This window comes from Lycium ferocissimum, chromosome 1 (genome assembly GCF_029784015.1).
Source record: "Lycium ferocissimum isolate CSIRO_LF1 chromosome 1, AGI_CSIRO_Lferr_CH_V1, whole genome shotgun sequence".
In the NCBI taxonomy this organism is placed as follows: Eukaryota; Viridiplantae; Streptophyta; class Magnoliopsida; order Solanales; family Solanaceae; genus Lycium; species Lycium ferocissimum.
In genome coordinates this window covers 71,690,706-71,712,139 of record NC_081342.1, presented here as the reverse complement: position 1 = coordinate 71,712,139, position 21,434 = coordinate 71,690,706, and the positions used below count along the sequence as shown (strand labels likewise).

At 35.4% G+C, this 21,434-nt stretch overlaps 1 protein-coding gene across 2 annotated transcripts; it reads right to left on the bottom strand.

Annotated features, from left to right (window-relative positions):
* Window positions 1–14,304: 14,304 nt before the first annotated feature.
* LOC132031220 (bidirectional sugar transporter SWEET5-like) lies at window positions 14,305–18,296 on the bottom strand. 2 transcript variants are annotated; one of them, XM_059421107.1, is made up of 6 exons: window positions 18,059–18,296; window positions 15,682–15,718; window positions 15,202–15,418; window positions 15,003–15,101; window positions 14,716–14,835; window positions 14,305–14,594 (listed from the first exon to the last, which is right to left on the bottom strand). In XM_059421107.1, the coding sequence occupies exons 1-6, from the start codon at window positions 18,096–18,098 to the stop codon at window positions 14,487–14,489; spliced, it is 621 nt and encodes a 206-aa protein (XP_059277090.1). In that variant the 5' UTR covers window positions 18,099–18,296; the 3' UTR covers window positions 14,305–14,486. The 2 variants fall into 2 exon arrangements, with proteins under 2 accessions (XP_059277090.1, XP_059277085.1); XM_059421102.1 differs by having other exon boundaries at window positions 14,940–15,101; window positions 18,059–18,292.
* Between the last annotated feature and the right edge of the window lie 3,138 nt (window positions 18,297–21,434).

Genomic DNA, 21,434 nt, shown 5'->3' with positions numbered 1-21,434 from the left:
GGATCCAAATATTTTATTAGGATAAAGTTTTAAATTTGTAACAGACAAATTCCCTAATAGTTTAAAAGATAGGAGACAATTGCAAAGAAAATAGAAAAAAAAAATGGACATTTAAATAATGATAATAAGTTCAGAAAATGATAAAGGTACGCTTAGAGAAAATTTAAAGAAGAGAAATTCAGGAAAAAAAGAAATAACGATTTAAATTGAACACAAAAACCGCTAAAGAAATCATAAAACCAAAAGATTAAAAACTTATACCTTTGGGTAAGGATAAAAATGCACTAATTTTAGACACATACGTCTCACACAAATAATAAGGAAAAACATCAAGAAGAAGAAATATAAACGGTCAAGAAATGTATACATATATTTTCTTAAAACGATAAAGTTGGTCTATACTTAAAAATTTAAGACTACAACAGATGCTAACACGTGAAAGTGTTTTTCAGTGTTGTTGAGTAGAAAGAGATGATGGCATGAAACTCGGTAAGAGAAGGTGTATTTCAAATCTTTCAATTGGAGAACCAAACCAGGAAAGTCATATATGGGGGAAGCGGACTAAGTAAAATAATTTATTGATATTTTGAATTAATTGAATTAATACTTTCTATAATAAAAATTCCATAATTATATTACTAAAAGGTACTCTCTCTGTCCTAATTTATGTGACATAGTGAAAAGTCAAAAGTAACAAGTAAAAGTGCACGGAGGAAATAAATATGGTGTCGAAGAATTAAAATTGAAGTGCATATGTGTATACATGAAGAGAAAATAAATATTCAGTACTATGACATATATCCACCTGAGATAAAAAAAATATTTTAGTAATGTGGCCAAGTAATATGGGACGGGAGGAGTATTTCATTTATTAATTCTTAAAGAACTTGAAAAGCCAAAAATTAACAAGTATAAGTACATCGAGAAAATAAATATGTCGGAGAATTAAAATTGAAGTGCATACGTCTATACATGAGAAGAGATAAATATTCAGTACTATGACATATGTCCACGTGGGATAAAAAAATAGTTGGTTATGAAATGAAAGATCTTTGAAACTTGTGGTCTAAAACAAGTCATAGATATTTGTGTGGATTTAAATCATTTTATTAAAGATAAAAAAGGAAGTTTCAAGTTAAATGATTTCTAAACATAAAATATATCGTTCCTTTTTAGACAGACTAAAAATAAAAAGTGTGGTACTATTTTTTGTGTTCGGCCCATGCACAGCACGGGCATACGCCGTCTAGTATATATAGAAGGATGGGCTTCCTCATGCTTCGTCGTCGATCCTCTTAATATATATATATATATATATATATATATATATATATATATATATATATATATATATATATATATATATATATAAGGTCGGCCCCATACTAAAAACACCAAGAAATATTTTTTTTAAAAAAGGAAAAAAACGTGAACCCCACCATCTCCAAACACCAAGCAATAGTAAAAAAAAAAAAAAAAAAAAAAAAAGGAAAAAAGTGGATCCAACCATCTCCAAACTCATGTAAAAAAAAAAAATAAAAAACGGACCCCATATTAAAAAAATCAAGCAATATTAAAAAAAAAAAAAAATTGAACCCCATATTAAAAAACAAGCAATGTCAAAAAACAACATGCACCCCATATTAAAAAATCACACAATATTCATGTAATTTCCAAAGTATCCTCATTAAGTCAATAATAGTGGATTCATTGCCACATGCGTATCAATCCATTAGTGGGAGCAAACGAAATTATTGTACAGTAAAAAACATGGACTCCATATTATTGCTTTTCTTCAAAAGGTTAAGTAGTCAAATCATACAATTTTCTTTCTTTTCTTATATTAGTCTGAGATCTAATCTAGATATTTAATTGTTGTGTTTGTTATTCCGCCATGCCATTTATTTGTTATGTTTACTAAATAAATATACTTAAAATATTTATATTTCTAAAATAAGATAGAATTTAATTACTTTTTCATTTTTATTCTTACTCTAATAAATGCGAAAAGAGATTAATGTCATAAAAGAAAAAATAATATTAAATGAAGATCAAATAATTAATAAGGTAAATTAGTCAAATTATAATTCTAATTGACGTTTCCTTAAAAAACCGTGCAAAAGACAACATGACAAGTAAAATAAGCTAAACCAAGAATATTTACCAAAAATTAAATAATAGTAGTTCTTCGTTTAAATGGAAAATCAAATGTAAAATGAGCTAAACCAAGAATATTTATCAAAAATTAAAAAATAGTAGTTCTTCATTTAAATAGAAAATCAAATTTCTACTTTGTTTCGTTTTAAACATGTAAAATTAATTTAATAATTTGAATTAGAATTATCCAAATCAAAATTTGATAAAAAATAATAAGTATTGTTTAGGTCCAATCTACATACATTAACAATAAAATATTTTACACCTTTAAATTAATCGAATTAAAATTCAAAGTATCAATTGATGCTTAAATATTGTTATTATTTTATCTCAAAGAGAGAAAAATAGTTTCCTTTTAAACAAGTCTTCTCTTTTAAAAAGTATTAATAAATTTTTGCCAACTTTGTATTCGTAGCAAACACTAATATAATAAAGTTTTGGATACGGAGCACAAACTACAATGTTATATTAATCGTGTTTTGAACATATATATATATATATATATATATATTATCACTACCCAAACATAACTACATACACATAGATACACTATAATCCAAAGTGTTGGGCCCGTACGCCATCTAGTGATATGTTATAAGAATTGCATTATTGAAGTCATTCGAATATATATTTAGTACAAATCAATGTGTTGAACAGGCTCACCATTCATCGGTTTGAGCTTGTATTTTTTCTCTTATCGGTGCAATTCATTGCAAACTTATTTTAACATTTTTATATTATTTGTACTAATTACCATGAGATACACTTGCAAAGCACGTGTCCAAGAACTGACAAAATATAGTTGGGACACAATTCGAAAGAAAGAAGAATACGACTTTGTCAAGCGTTCACATCAAACAGTACTCTAAAAGATTTCGTTAATTATATTTGGTAAAGCATTGTAACTGAGATTTTGACAATTATATCCTTGTTTTTTTGTTACAACTAGAAGTAAAAAATGCAGATAATAAGGACAACAGATTAAATACAGAGGCGTAGTTGTGGAGGATAAAATAGTTTTTACAAGCATAATCTGGTGATTGGAAGCTAAATTATAGTTCTCCTTATCCTCTTCGTAATTAACAGCCAAAATAATCCTTAAAGAGGCCCCAAACACTTGACCAAAGTGGAGTACAAAATTGGCCAGTCGGCCGAAACTATTTTCATCCGCTAGCCACTAAGTATATAAAATTTGTATATTTTTTGTATATAACATGCAGAAATGTTTATATATATACTACAAGGTGATGCCCGTGCGATGCACGGGGCCCAACAATTTGATCTGTAATGTGTTACATATACAATATTTATTATCAACTCAAAGACCAAAGGATATATTTTCTCATAAATCTTTTCATCATAACAGGTCATATTAGCATCAAGTTCATTAGTACACCACCAAAAAGATACAGTTCATGCATTGTTATGATCGTTTGACAGAGCAAAATAACTGAAAGTAGATGTGTCAACAACCGATAACACGTCGAATCCTAAAAAATCACCATATGTCATCACTGAGCTATGGACGAAAATTGTAACTTTACACAGCTTCTAGTAATTGAGAGTTACAGTCTAAAAATGCCAAGAATATGGATGAAAGACCAAAATATAGAGCTTCAAAAGTGAATACTGGCTGTCATAATATTTCTCTTGATCTTGCGACTCTTGAGCAGTTATGTAGCTTTCACTTTTCCATGCAACTTTCTTTTTGACATGGACGTTGGCTGTTTCTTCTCTATACATAAGTACTGTTCAAGAAAAGTAAAAACAAAACATGATAAAGGATCAAAGTTTTTGTCATCAGAAAATAAAGAATCAAAGTTTTGTTCTAAACCCATAAAAAGGAGGTGACAGATGGAAAAGTTAAATACCACTCCAACTTTCCCAAGATTGCTTTCTCCATGGAAGTATTTGGTCTCTGGCACAGGCATTGTCTATTATTGTTAGGAAGTCATTAACCTGCACAGACATGCATATCAGAGAATAAGAGATTATGAGCCTGTTTGGATGGGCTTAAAATAAGCATCTTATAACATTCCGGTACCACTTGATTATCCGGGAGACCGAGGGCCCTTTACCCGAAAAAGGAAATTGGATTTTCTTAAACAATCTTCTTTTCTTAGATTAAGATATCATCAGACCGGTAAGTTTAAGAAGGAATGCATTGATTTTGTGATTCCTTCTTTCCGCTTTTCGCTTAGCTACACCGGCTTACAGATGCCCTATAAGCTGAAAACAACTTATAAGCCCAAAAAAAATAAGTTGGGGTAGGCTAACTTATTTTTTTTTTGGCTTATCACTGTTTTCAGCTTATGTTCGCTTTTAGATAAGCTAAGCCAAATGGACCCAATTATTTTTTTGGGCTTATTTTATGCACAAAATGGCTTTAAGCTGGCCAGCCAAACACTCAAAAAAGCTGAAAACAGCTTATAAGCAACTTATAAGCCAATCCAAACGGGCTCTGTGATAAATTTCAACTCAACAGATTAATACGTTTTCAGAATACTTCATAGTATACCTCTGGAGACCAAATCTCTTCATATTTCCAAGAAATAAGCATTTAGCTGATGTAAAGTAACTAAAGTTCCCTTCTAAGGACAGATTTCTCTGGCAGGAAAGGATCCATTATGTTAACTGTGAGGTAGAGGCTTTCAGGCCTCAGAGCTCAAACCTTTTGTGTGCTTCTATCAGCCAGTCCAGAAAAATTGCTCTGCCCCTGGCGTTCATCTCTGGTTGTGAATCCGTGTAATCACCCGATCAACGCCCGTCTTGAATCAGCCAAATCATCAAAATAACACGAATTTTATAAACTACACAATAAAGTCACAAAACTATTATTTTGTCACATTAAAAACTACTCCTATGTCTCAATTTGTTTGTCGTACTTCCCTTTTTAGTCCGTTTAAAAAAGAATGTCTCTTTTCTTTTTTGACAACTCTTTAATTCTAACTTTTCACATGTCGTGTTTAAGACCACAAGATTAAAAGACATTTTGGTACATTGCACATTTCTGTAATTTAAGACTATCTTGTCCATCCAACCACTCACCTGAACTTTTAAGAAAAACCACATTTGATTCTTTGACTGGGGAGAGATGAATAAGATTTGTTTAAATGTATGATAATATGGTATTTCCACACTCTATGCATTGTCGCAGCTCACACTAAAGTGATTCACATTCTTCATTTAAGAGTCCATACAGTACTAGAAAATCAAGTTCAACTCCTTATCCTAATTTATTTAGTAAAGAAAAAGATTACTAAAGAGTTCACAGCAATAAGAATTTTTCCAATTCCCTGCATTCTAATCCTACTACTATTCATATTTTTTCACTTCAATTTGTTGTTGTACCTACAATTGTTTCACAGACCTTTGGCAACTTACCTGCAGGTCATACAGTGTCATCGTGTGAGAAGTTCCTGCTTCAATTGGCTTCCTGTGGACCATTCATGCATCGCGCAGGCATTCCCTGCTAGTGCTCTAATATATCTTTAATCATGGAAACTACGTTGCCGTGCATTTGGTTTGCCTTGTGCTAATCCTATGGTTGTTGAAGGTCCTCTGTTGATGTAAACAAAAGTAACTCATCAAAATGCATGAGTGTTGTCTATAAAAAGATAAATGAAAAATGGTATAATATATTGCAGTACTATCCCACAAACGAACAGCCACTAGCAAACTCCTATTAATAGGCGAGGCATAGGTAACATGATTTTGGTAGTAACAAAACTTCAAGATCCTTGCGGAGATTTCTTTTCGAAATGTAAATAGATCAGGCTAATCTCTTAGATATTGTTGACTCTCTGTTCGTTTGAAGTGGATGCTTTTGAAAAATATAACGAAGAACTGAAATATGATTAACAATATCAAAAAGATTTTAACGGTAGACACCACATTTATCTCAGTGATATTAATATTTTTAGACCTAAGGTAGAAATTATTGTGTTTAAGAATACAAAAGAGATTGAGCCAGCCACATTTCAGTAGAATGATATGAAGAAACTTACATCTATCAGGGAAGATGCATTTTGAGCAGCTGTGCTTCCCTGGGTACTCAGAAGAAAGCAAAATAGAAAAAAGAGAAGAAGAATCTCACTATTTAAGATTAATCTTCTAATGTAGGAAAGACAACGACAACAACAACAACAACATACCCCGTGTAGCCCCACAAGTGGGATCTACTCGATCATACTCATAATGCAGTTACTTGATCATACCTTATAGAACTTAAGAATTCACCCTTGCAACCAGATTGGGAAGCAAACATTGAGAAAAAACGCATGATCACAATAGATTAAGCCCATAACTCAGATTTCTTTAGCTTACAGATGATATTCTCAAAGCGAACAACTTTTTACGCACATCATTCTTCACGACATATGCATCTCTTCTCCACTGGGGGAAAATGCCAAATATGATAGCATGGGAGAAATCAGTCAAGTAAAAAAGCGTTTAGAAAGAAATTTGAGGAACCACATTCTCCATCATTTTTTTAGCAAAAGGAGACAATTTCTTGTTCTTTTGGCTTGAAAGACCAGTCTAGAAGAAGCAGAATCAAAGCAAACGAATCACTGACTTTTAGATGGAGAGCATATTTAATGATATTAACATATAAAACAACTATAGCTTGCAATAGACCACTTCAAATGCAAAAGAAGCAGGAGTATTTTTCTCATACAAAGTATATTGCTAATGGTCGATTCATGAAAAACCAAAGGAATTTCAAGCCTGTAGCAACTGAAAACTAAGATGATTCAGACATATCATCAAACACTGGGTATGAATTCCTATGAGCAGCAGAAATAGTAGTCAACTTTTCGCTATTCCAGAAATCATAATTGAACCAAATGCAAGCAGATTATACACGTTTCAAGCAAATTTTTTTGCACAACCATAAATAACACACATGATGTTTGCTAATATTGTCCAGTAGAAATAAGTAATGTACCTTTTAGATTAGATCGTTGACTGAAAGAGGAGTACCTTGTTGAAAATTTATGAAAAAAACAAAGCAGTAAAAAGTTGTCAGTTGTCTCGGCATAATATCAAACACCTTAGGTGCACCATTGTTCATAGTATCTTATATGTTTGTAGAATAAAACAAGAATCCCTAAATTTCAAAAATGACCCTGTTCGTATCCCAAACTGTCGTTTCCAAAATATAGAATTTGCATAAAGTTCTCATATTTCTTCTTGGCTTTTTTCCTCAACTCATTTTCTGATATAATGTTTTATTGGTTTCTAAATCTACTTCTACAAGTTGTAATTGAACTGTTATTCTGTAAAATTGCTATAATTTGGAGACGATTAAAATTAAATAAAAAAATTTCTGGGCTTCGTTTTCTCTATTTCTGTGTTGTCTTTTGATTTTTTGCCTCTGTAGTCATGGACATGCATAACTTTGCCCTCGGATATGTTCCCTGCTGTTATGATATAGGAGTGTAGATAAGTTGATGTGGGAATTAGGGTTCATATTAGGAAAGTGGGAGAATAAATAGGTCACCTTAAATGAGTGACGTGGCCGCATCTGAAGCGTACGAATTAATAATGATGAGCGGATGAGATTGGAAATTAAAAAGAGCATCGGACGGCTAGGATGAGTTGGACTGAGGCAGTGGAGTTGGGCCAGCTCATTGACAGCTGGGCTTTAGTGTAGCTTGGCTATTAATATGGAGCTAACAGATTTGGGCCGGGGGTTATGAAATATCTGGCAACCCAATTACTCTCTCTCTCTCTCTCTCTCTCTCTCTCTAATTCTCTCATTTCTCTGCTCTTTTCTCCTAGCTCCTCTCATTCTATTCCATTCTCTTTCACAGATGATCCGCCATTGATGCTCAAGCTTTCAGTTAAGAGTTGCCGTTAGTCAAATTCCATTGATTAGTTGTAATAACGATTCAGTATCAATAAAATTCCCAATATTCAGTCCATTCTATAGTTTACCTTGCAAGTTCATTACAAGTGGTATCAGAGCTCGTCTTGGCACCTATAAACACGACGATGACGGTTTCTGAAACTCGAGCTAAATCTATGGAGGAAAATGTCAAAAGACTAGAAGCACAGTTACAATCATATGTATCAGAGACGAGTCAGAAAATTGACTCTAATAAGGCTAAAGTAGATGACCTAGGAAAAAACTAGATCTTTTGATGGAGAAGATCCTTCCCAGTCACGTTGGAGCTAGCAACAATGCTCCGATAGAAAATCGACAGTCGGAAGAGACCAGTGATCGGGGTATTCTAGGTAGAGCACCTCCATTGGAGAATCACCAAGTTGAGATACCTGACAACAGACAAAGGGGAAATCACACAGTTAATTCCACAATAGAGAGGATTCCACATTACAATTCGAAGGTAGAAATACCTTACTTCGATGGATCAACAGGAACAGATCCTTGCTCTTGGTTATGAAGGTGTGAAAGATTCTATCAATACAATCACATACGTGACCCAAAACAGAAGTTGGAAGAGGCAATACTTTACCTAAGTGGAAGGGCTGAGGCTTGGTATTTCTCCTACCAGCTAAGTAAGGGCAGGATCAGGTGGCAAGAGTTTTGTGAAGAGATATGTAAGAGGTTCCAAGATGCAGAGAGCAGTAAATGCCATCTCATTGGGGAATTTAAGAAGTTTGAGCATAAAGGAACAGTGGTGGAGTATCTAGAAAGGTTTGAGGACCTGAAAACATGGGTGTTGATAAGGAATCCCACTATCCCTGAAGAGTTTGTGGAAGGGCTAAGAGAAGACATTAGAAACACAGTTAAGTTGTTAAACCCATCCACTATGAGTCAAGAAATAGAAAAAGCTAGACTTCAAGAAAGGGCTATTGACACTACGAACAAAAAAAACAAGATGACATGGGGCAAAGGAACATCTACAGGGGCTCCTACTCAGTCCAATTCTCACTATGGTAACAGGGGAGGTAATTTTAACTCTGGTGGACAAATCAACAGGAGTAATGATAACAAAAGAAATAATGGGCTATGCTATAAGTGTGGGGATAAGTATTTATGATCACCAATGCAAACAGAAACAGCTTAATGCCATTACTGCTTCTGAGAATCGTGGAAATGAAGTGCAAGAGGATCAACTAAATGGTGATGGAGAAATACAAATGGAAGGTGATTTTGAGATCATGGAGGAGGTTGTCAGCCTAAATGCTTTGTCAGGGACTGAGATGCCAAATACCATTCAGCTTTACGGGGAATCTAAGAAGAACAGGGTAACTATCTTATTAGACGCTAGCAGTACACATAGTTTCCTGGACTTAGAAACTGCTAGAAGAATGGGATGTGCTATAATGAAAGCACCACCAATAAGGGTTACTGTTGCTAATGGTAACCATGTGTTGAGTCTCTACTACTGCAGAAAATTCATTTGAAAGATACAAGGCATAGTATTTGAGGATATAATACAGCTATTAAGATTGGGGAAAATGACATGATCTTGGGTGGAGACTGGATGAAGGCCCATAATCCAGTCTTACCAGACTTTATGGAGTATAAGGCCCAAGTAACTCACATGGGTAAGAGAGTGGAACTACTGGGGATTCATAATGAAGGGGTGCTAAAGAAGATGACTGCTAGTGGGGTTAAGCATCTACTGAAGAAGGGTCAAACTATATGTGCACATTTATTTACTATCTCTGCTACTGAAATAGCACAAAAGGAAACAATAATACCTAATGACATCTCAGGAGTTTTGCATAAATTCCCTGATGTATTTGTGGAACCCACCACACTTCCTCCAAAAAGGAATCATAACCACTACACCCCCCCCCCCCCCTCCCCCTGAAATCAGAAGCTATTCCAATTAGCATCAGGCCTTATAAGAATAATTTTTTCCAAAGGAATGAAATAGAGAAGCAAGTAAATGAGATGTTGAACAATGGGATAATTCAGCCCAGTCATTCCCCTTTCTCATCCCCTGTTTTATTGGTCAAAAAGAAGGACAACAGCTGGAGATTCTGCATTGACTATAGAGCATTAAATGCCATGACCATTAAGGACAAACTCCCTATACCTTTGGTGGATGACCTGATGGATGAATTGCATGGGTCTTGTATCTATTCTAAGATTGATCTAAGGGCTGGGTATCACCAAATCAGAATGGGGGAAAAGGACATTTATAAAACTGCATTTAGGACACATTTGGGTCATTATGAGTTTAGGGCCATGCCCTTTGGGTTGACTAATGCCCCTGCTACTTTCCAGTCCTTAATGAATCATGCGTTCAAACAGTTTTTAAGAAAATTTGTCCTAGTTTTCCTTGATGACATACTTGTGTATAGTGCATCACTAGTTGATCACATTCAACACCTCAGTGGGGTTCTAACAATTTTGAGGAAGGAACAACTCTATGCTAAGTTGTCTAAGTGCTCATTTGGACAATCAAAGGTAGAATACTTAGGGCATATCATCACTGGTGAGGGTGTTGCTACAGACCCTGCTAAAATAGAAGCTATGTCCAACTGGCCAGTACCTAAGTCTCTCAAAGCACTTAGGGGATTCTTGGGCTTAACTGGGTATTATAGAAGATTTGTCAAGTCCTATGGGGTAATTAGCAGGCCCCTGACTGATCTATTGAAGAAGAATGCATTTGTGTGGAATGACCAGGCTGAGAGGGCTTTTCAGCAGCTTAAGATTGACATGATCTCTGCACCAGTTCTAATCTTGGCTAATTTTACCAAACCATTTGTGGTGGAGACTGATGCTTGCTCAAATGGGATTGGAGTTGTTCTTATGCAAGAAGGCAAGCCCACTGCTTACTTTAGTAAGGCCTTGGCAACTATACTCTTGGGGCTGTCCACACATGAAAAATAATACATGGCCTTACTTTCAGCTGTGGACAGGTGGAGGCATTACCTCGAAGGGGCCCATTTCATAGTCAGGACAGACCACCATATTTTGAAATTCTTGCTGGAACAAAGAGTGACTACTGCCCTGCAACAGAAGGGTCTGACTAAACTGTTAGGTCTAGACTATGAGGTGCAAAATAAGAAGGGCATAGAAAATAGGGTGGCTGATGCCCTTTCTAGAAGACAAGAGGAAGGTTCTTCCTTAAATGATATCACTTCTGCTGAGCCTACTTGGATGTAGGACATTACTCAGAGTTATGACAATGATCCCATGGCACTGCAGTTGTTGACTGAGTTTATTACTTCACCTAACTCTAAACCTTCCTACACCTTGCATCAGGGGATTATCAGTTTTCAAAACAAGATCTTGGTGGGCAGGAATGCCGATCTGAGACTCAAGATATTTGAAGCCTTACACTAATCCCCTTTGGGTGGGCATTCCGGATAGTAGGACACTTATAGAAAGATCCAAATGGTCTTCTACTGGCCCAACATGAAGGTTGATGTTTGTAAATGGGTTTCTGAGTGTGATGTGTGCCAAAGGGTGAAGAATGAGAACATTCACTCTCCAGGGTTGTTACAACCCCTTCCTATTCCTGAAGGACCCTGGCAAGACATTGCCATGGACTTTATTGAAGGATTACCTTCATCCGGGCACAGAAATGCAATTTTGTTGGTGGTGGATAGGTTGTCTAAGTATGGTCATTTTCTGGCCCAGAAGCATCCCTACATAGCCAAGGATGTGGAAAACTTGTTTCTTAAGGAGATTTATAGGCTACATGGCTTACCTAAAACCATTGTAACTGGCAGAGACCCTATCTTCCTTTGGCTAATTCTGGCAACAATTGTTCAAAGCAATGGGGACTAAGTTGAACTTGACTATAGCCAACCACCCACAGTCTGATGGTCAGACTTAATGCCTAAATCGCTATTTAGAGTCCTATTTGAGAGCCATTGTGTTCAACAGCCCCAATGATTGGCTAAAGTGGTTACCTTTGGCCGAGTGGTGGTATAATACCAATTACCAGACGGCCTTTCGCACCACCCCATTTGAAGTTATCAATGGTTATCCTCCCCCCTAGGTTCCTATGGGTTCATTACCCCATTCTACACATACTACTGTGGGTGCGAACCTGGCTCATCGACAAGTTATGTTACAACATCTCCGAGACAACCTTCAGGTGGCTCAAGGCCGCATGAAGTTCTATGCTGATCGTAATCACACAGACCGGGTCTTAGAGGTTAGGGATCTAGTCTATTTGAAGCTTCAGACTTATCGGCAGGCCTCAGTGGCTATTCGTAAAAACTTGAAGCTCAGTGCAAAGTTCTACGGGCCCTACAAAATTCTAGAGAAGGTGGGAACAGTCGCGTACCGTTTAGAGTTGCCACAAGGGTCTCAGGTGCACCTTGTCTTCCACGTGCCTCAATTAAAGCGTCGGGTTGGTCCAAACACCACTGTGCTTCCTCAACCACCAATTTGTGACTCTGGGGGTCGTGTTATGGTGCAACCGTTAGCTATTCTCCGTCGCCGGCTAGTTAAAGTCAACAACGCTGCCGTCGTGAAGGTTCAAGTGCATTGGTCGAACCTCAGTCCCGAGGAAGCCACTTGGGAGGACTGGGGTTACATTTAAGGTCAGTTTCCGGCGTTCATGGCTCAGCTCCGACCTTGACCTTGAGGACAAGGTCATTTTCATTGGGTGGGCATTGTTATGATTTAGGAGTGTAGATAAGCTGATTTGGGAATTAGGGTTCACATTTGGAAAGTGGGAGAATAAATAGGTCACATTAAAGGAGTGACGTGGCCGAATCTGAAGCGTACGAATTAATAATGACGAGCGGATGAGATTAGAAATTAAAAGAGCATCGGACGGCTAGGATGAATTAGGCTGAGGCGGTGGAGTTGGGCCAGCTCATTGACAGCTGGGCTTTAGTATAGTTGGGCTATTAATATGGAGCTAACAGATTTGGGCCGGGGGTTATGAAATATCTGGTAACCTAATTACTCTCTCTCTCTCTCTCTCTAATTCTCTCATTTCTCTTCGCTCTTCTCCTATCTCCTCTCATTCTATTCCTATCTCTTTCACAGGTGATCCGCCATTGATGCTGAAGCTTTCAGTTGAGAGTTGTCGTTAGTCAAATTCCATTGATTAGTTGTAATAACGATTCAGTATCAATAAAATTCCCAATATTCAGTCCATTCTATATTTTACCTTGCAAGTTCATTACATCTGCATAATTCGATTCAACATATATTAAGCTTACTCGCAATGAAGCCAAAAAAATAAAATACAAAATTGATTACTGTAGCAAGATCTTTAGTCAAAAATAATAAATTAAAAATTAGTCATTGTAGTTTTGATTGGTGTTATTTCATAAGAGATATTTGAGTTACACACATATCACCTTATCACAAATTTTAAAATCACGGTAGTTAGTTATATATTTAACATTTATTGTGTGCAACAATAGATTATATTTTCTACTGTTTATGTAACTCATTTATACAAGTAAATTTATGACTCTTAAAGCAAATGGGAGATAACTCATTTTGGGGAAATATTTATTAGAGATCATCTTATATTTGTCTAAAATAATATATTAGAGATTAGTCATTCTCCCATGAACTAAAATAACTATTATTATGATTGTTAATTGTGCGATTTAATAGATAATCGGTTTGATTTACACAACATGAACAGTACAAAGAACCTAAAAAGTTTGTTGTGTTCATGTTATGGGATGTTCTGTATTTTGCTCACATTGTTGAATTTTCTTTTTTAGGTGATTGATCAAAGTGAAATTAGTTAATTTGATATCTTACATTCTAATATCATTCTTACTTCTTATACCAATTAGAGAAACGTATAATCAATCAAAATAAGATGACGTTCAAAGAGGTTTTAGTGGGGTTTTCAGAAATTTTGCATTTTTTATATGGTTGTAAGTTGTTATAGAAGTACATTTTCTGAGTGCCTGATATATTTATCATTTTGAAACTTCTTTGAAATTTCTTCACCATATAACATCTATTAGTAAAACGTAACATTGATGATGTAGGGTGTTAGCACACTATAAATGCAGATAGCATCCTAACTTTGCTATGTTGCTCCATTACAAAATATCTTTGCTTGATCTCTGGTGATCTCTATCCTATAATATTGTTTTGAAGGACCTAATATCGTCTGTGGATAGTTTAGTGAAGTTTTCAAAGCGTCAAGTTCTTTATTCTCGATAAATAAGTTGTAATATGATGATTCACATGATCATCATTAAAAATTATACTTTATTCTGTTATCATAGTTATTTATTCAGATTTTTATTAATAAAGCTATTATTTCACAAAATCATGCATTACATGACTCGGCATGCACGTGCAACGCACGTGGTGAGAAACTAGTCTACTATATATACATAAAAAATAATTTTAAACTTAGATACACAGTGTAATTTTTCACCGAAGGGGATTCGGCCCCCCCTTACTAGCTCCGCCCTTGCATGTGCGAGCGGTCCACGATAGATGGCTTCTGGTAAATATGGAGCAATACCAGCTGAACATAAGCTAATAGTGTTCCAACTCCGTTTCCAACCTACACAATCAGAGCATTACAAGTCAATTAGCATACGAATGCCAATTAGGAAAAGAATGACTGGAGATGAAACATAAGACAAATAGGTTAAAAGAAACACCAATAGTAAAATAGACTTTACCAAGATGTAGGGGTCAAACTTGTAGCGAGCATAGATGAGCCAGCAGACTCCATTAAGGAAGCCTGCTATGCAAAGCAGCTTTGGCAAGAATTCAGCGCTCTTTGTTTTGATTACCTTGAGCTGTTTTGAGGAAAACCAGAAAATTAGCCAGAGAACAAACTAAACTAGTTTGATACTTTATATATATGAAATTGATCACACCAGAACTAGGCCTCTGTACATACCATGATTGATAGAGGGGATGCATACATAAGAATTCCAAAGAAGGCAGCGAGAATTTTCACGACCATGGATCTACTTGCGTAGGTGTGCAAGCCTAGCATGGTTCCAGCTATGATGGCGGCCACGCCCACTATTTCCGCTAACAATATGACAACTATCTCTAGCTGAGTTATAAAACAGCAAGTGTCAGGAAACCATAAGGAGGAATATATCTGACATTCAAAAGTGATCTCAGGTACTTGAAAAGATTGGTTAGATAGTTACCCGATATCTTTTGCCGGTGTAGCAGAAAAATATAGAAAGATAAGACAAGTGGAAGAAGAGACCAACGCTGTTGATGATGACAAGAAGAATGCTGTATGGATGAACAAAAAGCATGCCGTAGTAAATCCACACCATACAGTTCATTACAGCTGCTAGGTATGGGTACGGGTGGAACTCCTCTACCGATTTGTTTTTGATGATTCGTTTAAATGTTGGCCTGAATTACAGAAATCAAATTCAGTTTAAATGATCTACCAATTCCCAAGGTCCGTATACAACCAAAGGGATAACAGAGTATTTAAAACTTGATTTTTCCATGTAGATGCCTAATTTGATTGACATTGAGGAGGAGCTAGCATCACCATTAATCAATTGATGTTTCTATAAATCGTTTTACACCCTAGAAAAGATGGATATTAAATGACTACACATGAGATTAATGGAACTATAAGCAAAGGACAAAGGGAGAAGATATATTACATTGGCGAAGCGAAGAGAAAAACAGATGAGATTTTGCCTGCAAAATAAGAAGAGATCGTACATTAGAGCAACTGTTTTGAGAATTGAAAATTTAATCAGGAACAGATTTAAGAAAAGAAAGAAGAAACACACATAATCCAGCATGAAAATAGCAAACATGTATGACGCCATCATGCATGCCTGTCCGTTAACAGAATTATATTCATACGTTCTACGCCTAATTCGTGCAGATTCTTCCGTGATTTCTTATATTATACAGCAGTAGAAGAAGTAAGGCTTCCAGGCATGTGTATTGGAGCATCATCATCTAGATGCCGTTTATCATTTTTAGGAGTCTTTTATATTTATCCTTATGTCGTTTATACTTATCTCTTAGCTTTATCCTTTAGTATAGATTAGTCTCTAGATATATAGTAAGAGTTCTTTTTCAGGTAGAGGTAAGGTCTCGTACATCTTACCCTCCGCAGACCCCACTATGTGGGACTACACTGGGTATGTTATTGTCGTTGTTGTTGTATTCAGGCATTCAATAAGCAGCTTCTTGAAGCTCTTATATGGTATCAGAGCTCTCACAAAAACTGTACCACGGTAACGAGGATGTCTCGATGGGTGATGGTAACAAAATTTCCATTTCACACACTGGTTCTACTCAATTAAATGGACCAAATAATGTTTTTAAGCTGACACTTTGTGTGCCCCGTCCATTAAACGTAAGCTTCACTCTGTTTCCAAATTTTGTCAAGATAATCTGAAGTCAATTAAATTTTTTCATTTTGATTTTTTTGTGAAGGATCTGAAAACGCTCAAACCGTTGGTGGACGGCCGGAATAAAAATGGACTGTATGAGTGGCCTGTCTCACATCCCCAAGCTCACATATTCGTCTCATCCGCTCCCCTCAGTACTTGTAATTCCTACTTATCTAATAAACCCCATCGGCATGCATTTACCCAATTATCTTTGTGTAGCTCTAAGCCGCTTCAAATTATTTTTAGTGATTTATGGGGGCCATCACCGGTTTTAACTCTCGATAAGAAATTGTATTGCTGTATTTTTGTTGATCAATATACAAAATACACTTGGCTTTACACACTAAAGAACAAAAATGAAGTTAAGGAGCTTTTTCAAAAATTCCATCCTCTGATGGAAAAACACTTTTACACCAAAATTTTATCACTTTACACCAAGCATCATCATCTAGATGTCGTTTATCATTGTTAGGAGTCTTATATTTATCTCTCTTAACTTTAACCTTTAGTATATATTAGTCTCTAGATATATAGTAAGAGTTCTCTTTCAGTTAGAATAGTCTTCTCAGGAACAATGTGTATGTAAGCTCATTCAGGCCTTCAATAATAGACACAGTTTTTCCATAGCTTCTTCAAGCTCTTATAATGTGTACATGAGAATTTTGATGAATACCAGTAAATAACTCTTTAACTAAAAGAAGAGAAAATAGCTAAGAAAAAACTAACTCAATCTCTAAGACTAAGCTTCCGTTCGACCATAGATTTTGGGAGCATATTTTGAAGATTTGATTTCAAATCTTTGTTTGGCCATAAAATTTTGACAGATTTTGAAAACAAATCTTCAAATCTCATATTCTGGCTCAAACCTGTTTTTGGATCAAGATTCATGTTTTGGCCTTTTCAAGACTTTTAAAAACTACCCCAAAATTTTGTATTTTATAAAAAAAGCCCCACCTATTTATGACTCGACTAATTCTAACCTATTTATGACTCGACTAATTCTATCTACCATATTCCTCTACTAAACCGCATCTACCATATTCCTCTATTAAACCGTATCTACAGAAGATTTATATTAAAGAATAGCTAGTTACTACCCTTTTTTTTTTTTTTTTTTTTGTACGAATGGATATTTGTATTGTAATTTGAATTGTAACAGCTAGTAAGTGTGTTATTAGCAGTTGTTATTAAAAAATAATATTTTGCATAATTTGGGATTAGCACATATGTATGTTTTGTATGATTGGATATTCTTGATAGTTTTTAGAACTTATGGATATAAGTAACGTTTCATGTTTTCCAAAACAGAAAGTGAAATATGTTTAGAAAAATTATGACTAAACACATTTTCAAAATTTGAAAAACTTCACCCAAATCAATTTTTTTTTTGGGAATCTATGGCCAAACACTAGCTAAGAGAAATATCACAGAAAGCATAAATTCACGGTTCATTAGAAGAAAAATTTGACAAAATTGAAGCATCAGCACTCAATTCATTCATAAATTCGAATTATTGGAAAATCAATTCATACAGGTCAATCAACTAAATCTAAATCTAACAGAGCAACATTCTATAGATATAATCAAAAGCTTTAGTAGAAAAAATAGAAGAGAAGATTGAAAAGCATACCGAGAATGCCGACGCTATGACGAATATGATCTAGACTCATCTTCGGTTGCCTTTGAGAAAGAGAAAACAAGACAAGTGTAGTAATCCAGAGTTTAAAATAGGGATCCCATCTTACTTCTTACGTTTCTTTCATCTACTCCTATTTTATCCGTTTAAGCCAATCCTTTCTAAACGAGGTTTACTTATCTATCTAATCTACAAGGGAAAAACTTAATTTCTTTTAAATAAGTGACAAAATCTTTTTTTGTTTTACATAGTCTTTCATAACATAAATATTGTTAGGTACCCTCCTCCATTATCAACTCACTCATTGATGCTAATTAAATATGCATGGACGATAAATGCTATGAATGTTATGTAATATAAAAGATACTAATTTTAAATTAATGGTTATGCAAGATCATAATTAAAAATGTGTGAATTGGTTTGTAATATGCCAGAAATAATTAATTTGAGATATTATGATAATATCAACAGGATCTAATATAATAATATCAAATAAAAAATGGGGTAGTATTTATGATATGATAAAATTATTCTAAGCGACTTAGATAAATAAAGAAAATATAAATAATAAATGTACTAAAAATATGATAAAAAAGAGATATGATTTAACATATTTATGTAAATATATAATTAATTAATAATATTAAATGACAAAATGACTATGTAAATAGTAATTTGTGATTATGAAAAAAATAAACGCTATGTGGGCTGAGCACCGCCCTCTTGAAGTTTATGCAAAAGGCTGAGCACTGCCTTCTTTTTGTTGCATGGGCTGAGCACCGCCCTCTTGAAGTTTATGCATAAGGCTGAGCACTGCCTTCTTTTTGTTGCATGGGCTGAGCACCGCCCTCTTGAAGTTTCTGCATAAGGCTGAGCACCGCCTTCTATATGTTGCATGGGCTGAGCACCGTTCTTGATATTTCTGTATAAGTCACGTTTTACGTGCATGTAAAAATTCGGCTAAGCTATGAAAATTACGTTAAGAAATACTCTCTCTTTCCCAATTTATGTGGCACTATATGACCAGGAACGAAATTTAAGAAATAAGGGAAGACTTTGTTATGTTTACCAAATTGTCCTTACTTTAGTGCCTACTTTTGTTGACTTTTCTTCACAATGTGTACATGAAGTGGGACCCAACAAGGATAGAATAGGGATTGTGCCACACATAGTTGCCGAATAAGGAAAGATGACATTCATTTTGGGACGGACTAAAAAGAAAGTGGTGTCACCCCCCCCTCCCCCAACCCCACCCCCAAAAAAAAAAAAAAAAAAAAAAAGAAGAAGAAGGAAACAGGGAATTCGTTGAACACTTCTAATATATAGGATCTACTTGAATACAAGCCACAAACCACAATAGACATGCTAGTGTGTGCATGACTTTCTTATTGATGGGATGGAGATCGGGCCAGCCTACGCTCACCTCAACTATTCCACCAGGTATTTGCTAGCTACCTCCCGCCTGTAAAGTGTGAGGCGCCACTTGCTGACAAACCACAATAGCACATGCTAGTATGGGCATCAATTTTTCCTAGACCAAAGAGTATGTTTCACTCATTCTACTAGATCAAAATCCCAACCTACATTGCTTGGACTCTATAAAAATGTTGACAATTGCATGCCTGATCTTCCAAAAGTAGTGCATTTATGAAGATCTAACACGTGCAGCAATATTTTTGGAGAGCCCGAGTAACGCAAATCCCCACACCCTCCCCCTTCATAGAATGATTGTTCGAGCTTTTTACTTCTTTGTGCTCAAAAAAGTGTTTGTGATTGTTCACCTTTCCCGGTAATTTTATTACATAGTAATCCTTAAAAGAGAGAAAAAGAAAGTTCCTTGCAGAATTTGCATCCAAGTTTCTCCCTCTTCCAAGAGCCTACTTACCAAAGCTAGCATGATGATCCAACATAATCAGTAAGAAACAATTTTTCACTTAAAGAAAGCAAAATAAGAGGCATCCTAGCAGAATCTGCATCAAAATTTCTTCCTCTTACTAGAGCCTACTGACCATAGGTAGCATGAATAATAACCATGATGATCCATTACCAGTACATTATCAGTAAGAAACAATTTTTAATAGAAAGAAACAAACATAAAGTTATCGGTAGGACAAGAAAGCACTTATGGCATCAGTAGTAGATATTTTGTAATATTTGGAGGTCTTAAATTGAACAGACGCATATGTTCATAAAAAGGCATGACTATTATGAAAAGTCATCTCTCAAAGATATAAATATAAGGACACTTCAGAAGTAGCATACATAAAAATCTGCAGGTATAACACGGGCTTTGCTGTATCCTGAAGGGAACTACTTGTATTTTTCTCAATATGTATGCGGGCAATATCTCGTTAAGGAAAGTCGATTCTTCCACGCCTCAAAGCCATTTCTTCTTCGAATATGTTTTCCTATTTTTCTAACAATCTTAAAGAGATATTTCATTACGAAGAAGACTGCATTCAAATTTACGGATGTTGGAAAAGAGAAGTCAGGACTGTTTTTGGTGGCTGTTTGACGGAAATCAGATTCATTGGAAATCATGATTAAGAAAGAGTACATGTATTCATGGCACTGGTAATCCTAAGTTTGGACGTAGATGATGATTTTCATTGTAGCAGTGCCGCCAGGGGCGGAGCCAGCTTATATCCAGGGGGTTCGAACCCCCTCGACGAAAAATTACAGTGTATTTTCAAACTTAAAATTATTTTATTTTGTATATATAGTAGGTGTTGAACCTCCTGACTTCTTCGTATATTTACCTTTTAGAATTTTTGAACCCCCTGGATGAAAATCCTGGCTCCGCCACTGTGCCGCCCGGAAGTTGTAAGGCCAATAATGCTCCTCATCTTCAAATTAGTAAATGTCTGCAGTAACAGGGACATAGTAGCTAATCTCACCTATATGAATATCGAAGTGGTGCCACTTCATGCAAGACTTAGTGGATTGGTCTTGTAAGTATTCATGGATTCAGGATGAGCATGGCCATAAACGTGCTAAAGCATAATACTGGGTTTTTCCAAGCTACTACATAATATTATGTGTGTGATATTTTCGGTTTTGACATATGGAGTTGTGGTTGAAAGCTTTAAAGATACCAATAACTTCGTCAGAACTTTAAAGTATTTACACTAATGGAAAGTTCAAATCTATTATAAGATAATCTCCGCTATGCATAATATTATGAGAAATATTACAAACTAGTCGGGATTGTTAGATATTTTGTAATATTTGGAGGTCTTAAATTGAACAGACGCATCTGTTCATGAAAAGGCATGACTATTATGAAAAGTCATCTCTCAAATCTATAAATATAAAGACACTCTAGAAGTAGCATATAAAAAAATCTACAAGTATAACATGAGCTTTGTTG